Source organism: Pelodiscus sinensis, chromosome 30 (assembly GCF_052426305.1).
Source record: "Pelodiscus sinensis isolate ZL-2025 chromosome 30, ASM5242630v1, whole genome shotgun sequence".
NCBI classification, from domain to species: domain Eukaryota; kingdom Metazoa; phylum Chordata; order Testudines; family Trionychidae; genus Pelodiscus; species Pelodiscus sinensis.
Genome location: NC_143081.1, coordinates 4,334,813 through 4,337,500, shown reverse-complemented (window position 1 = coordinate 4,337,500; position 2,688 = coordinate 4,334,813). Strand labels below are relative to the sequence as shown.

At 52.4% G+C, this 2,688-nt stretch overlaps 1 protein-coding gene across 1 annotated transcript; it reads left to right on the top strand.

Moving 5' to 3' along the window:
- The first annotated feature begins 994 nt into the window (after positions 1-994).
- On the top strand, positions 995-1,963 carry LOC102453742 (olfactory receptor 10A4-like). The gene has a single exon (XM_006121785.3). It carries the CDS (start codon positions 995-997, stop codon positions 1,961-1,963), a length of 969 nt encoding a protein of 322 aa, XP_006121847.3.
- The last annotated feature ends 725 nt before the right edge of the window (positions 1,964-2,688 follow it).

The following is a 2,688-nucleotide window of genomic DNA, read 5'->3' as shown; positions in this document are numbered from 1 at the left end:
TCATGTCTCAAAAAGGAGGGGGTCCATGAAATGTTTTTGATTGGCCTGGTGGTCCATGGACTGAAACGAGTTGAGAACCTCTGCCTTAAACCTTCCTGCTTGTCCCTAATAAAATCCCTTTTATTTACTCTCAACTCCAGTGTCAATCACTGTAGATATCAGGGTGCAAATCAAGGGCCTGGTGGGAATGGGTTTACTTGGGGTTCTGATCCGAGTTGGGGGTTGGGTTCCTGGAAGCTGGGCCCCAAACGGCCTTCTCCTCGCACCTGAAGGGGTTCAGTGAGTGTATGGCTTTTTGGGGTGGGGGTGTGATCTTGGCTCTGTGCCTTGGCTAGGGGAGACCAGGTGTGACGTAGTGTGGGTACCTTGCTGGATGCTGGGCAGTGGGTTGTGAGTGACCTCCACTGGCTGTAGCATGGCCTAGCAGGGCAGGGGATCAGTCATTATGCAAAGAAGGTCTCTCAACCTGTCTGACCAGCTACCCCCCCAGGGAGAGAAACAAAGGAAGGTGGAATGTGGCCCCTGGCTGGGGGGCAGGGCTGGAAGAGAGTTAGTTTCTGTCTGGGAATCAGGGGAGAAGGAGCTAGGGAGGGGGCTGGGATTGTAGGGCCCAGACACCCCCCATCTCAAGGGGGGGCACTGAGGTCTCCTAGTCCCAGTTCCTGTAACCAGATGACATCTGTGCTGTGTTGTATCCTGGAGAAGCAATAAACTCCCTCTGTTCTACTGGCTGGTGGAGTCTGTCTGTGCCATTACAGGGGTGCAGGAGACGGGAAAACCCCAACGCACCATCACACCAGGAAATCTGGCCCAGTAGGGCCGGGTGGTAAGAAGTCCCAGAGAGCAAGGAGGCGAGTGTCGATGGTTTAGTCGGCTTTCCGGAAAGCAGGCTCCCCCAATGGGTCTTCTGTGACCCCTCCCCCATCACAGCTTGATTCACGTCCACATTCTGGGTTTGCCTCATGCTCGGTGTCGTTCTTTGTCGCCCCTACAGATGAGCAATTGGGAGAGTCTTTCTGGAGAGAACCAGACGGGCATCGGTGTCCTCATCCTGGTGGGGTTTTCGTCCCTAAACAAGCTGCAAATCCTTCTCTTTCTGGTGTTTCTCCTCACCTACCTGCTCACCCTAATGGGGAACCTGCTCATTGTACTACTGATCAAGCTGAACCCCTCCCTCCACACCCCCATGTATTTCTTCCTGGTGAACCTGTCCGTCTCGGAAATCTGCTGCACCACCAGTGTGACCCCGCAGCTGCTGGTCCACCTCCTGGTGGAGGAGAAGACCATCTCCCTCACGGGCTGCGCGCTCCAGTTGTACGTCTTCACTGTCACGGGCCAAACTGCCTGCTGCCTCCTGGCGGCCATGGCCTACGACCGCTTCATGGCCATCTGCCGCCCGCTGCACTATGCCACCATCCTGAGTGACCGGGTGTGCGCGCAGCTCGCGGGGGCATCGTGGCTCATCGGTATCTTGGTGGCCGTAGCTGAGACTGTGTTGCTCTTCAGCCTACCCTTGTGTGGAACCCACCAGATCCCCCATTATTTCTGCTCTGCCCAGCCGTTACAGAAGATGCTCTGCACGTACACGTGGAAGAACATGATCGTGGACTTTTCCATTCTGGTGCTGTTCGTGATGGGCCCTTTCCTACTGATCACCCTCTCCTACGTCCGCATCATCTCCACCATCCTCAAGCTGCCATCGGCAGAAGGGAGGCATAATGCCTTCTCCACCTGCTCCTCCCACCTCACGGTGGTGACGTTGCTCTACGGAACGGCCCTTTTGAGTTACCTGAACCCCACATCCAGCTCCACCCCCGAAAGCAATCAGCTGATAGCCCTTATGTACACAGCTGTGACGCCAATGTTGAACCCCGTCATATACAGTCTGAGGAACAAAGAGGTGAAGGGAGCCTTTCGAAACACAGTCGGGAAAGCCATCTTCTCACGCAGCCGGAGATATTAGAGCAGCGTTTCTTAAACCGTGTTCCGCGGCACAATGGTGTGCCGCGAAGAAGTTGGATGTGTGCCGTGGAGAACAACAGAAATCAAAATGGCCACCCTTAAAGGGGCAGGAGACCTTTTTTCCCTCTAACCCCTGATCTTTTTTTTCCTCACCAAAAAATCCTTGGTGTTACTCATAAAAAAATAAATTATTGTTTGGTGTTCCTCTGTCTTAAAAAGTTTAAGAAACACTGTCTTAGAGAATGAAAAGGAAAATTAGTAGACAGTATGAACAGGGTAAATTCATGCATGTTCGGTTGAAGTTTCTCCTCACAACCCTCACTTTTTCAACTGAGGTTTTGCCATTTGCATAATGATGCGCTGTTCTAAACCAGCCAGGAAAATCGGAAGAGAAACATTAGTTATCAAAACGAAATCTAAATAGAACGGAATTTTCCAGCACTCTCTTGATAGAGTCTTTGAAAAATGAAATGAGCATTTTTAGTCAAAGTACCATCTGGAGTTTATATCTGTAGAGCCCTGAGTGGATACCAGAGTGGAATCTGAATCCATATAGGCAGACATGACCAAGGCTTGCCAAGCGGTGGCGAGCCTTGCTTGCCAGGCATGCTACCACGCACTGCGCATGCACAAACCGCGCTGCGCGGCCGCGCCGGGCTAAAATCTACTTGCCATGGGCAAGTAGATTACGTTAATTGTCGAGCCCTGGACATGACCAGGGAGTTC

What these genes read in the sequence shown, in the direction of transcription:
- LOC102453742 (XM_006121785.3), top strand. Translation starts at nt 995, where the DNA reads ATGAGCAATTGGGAGAGTCTTTCTGGAGAGAACCAGACGGGCATCGGT.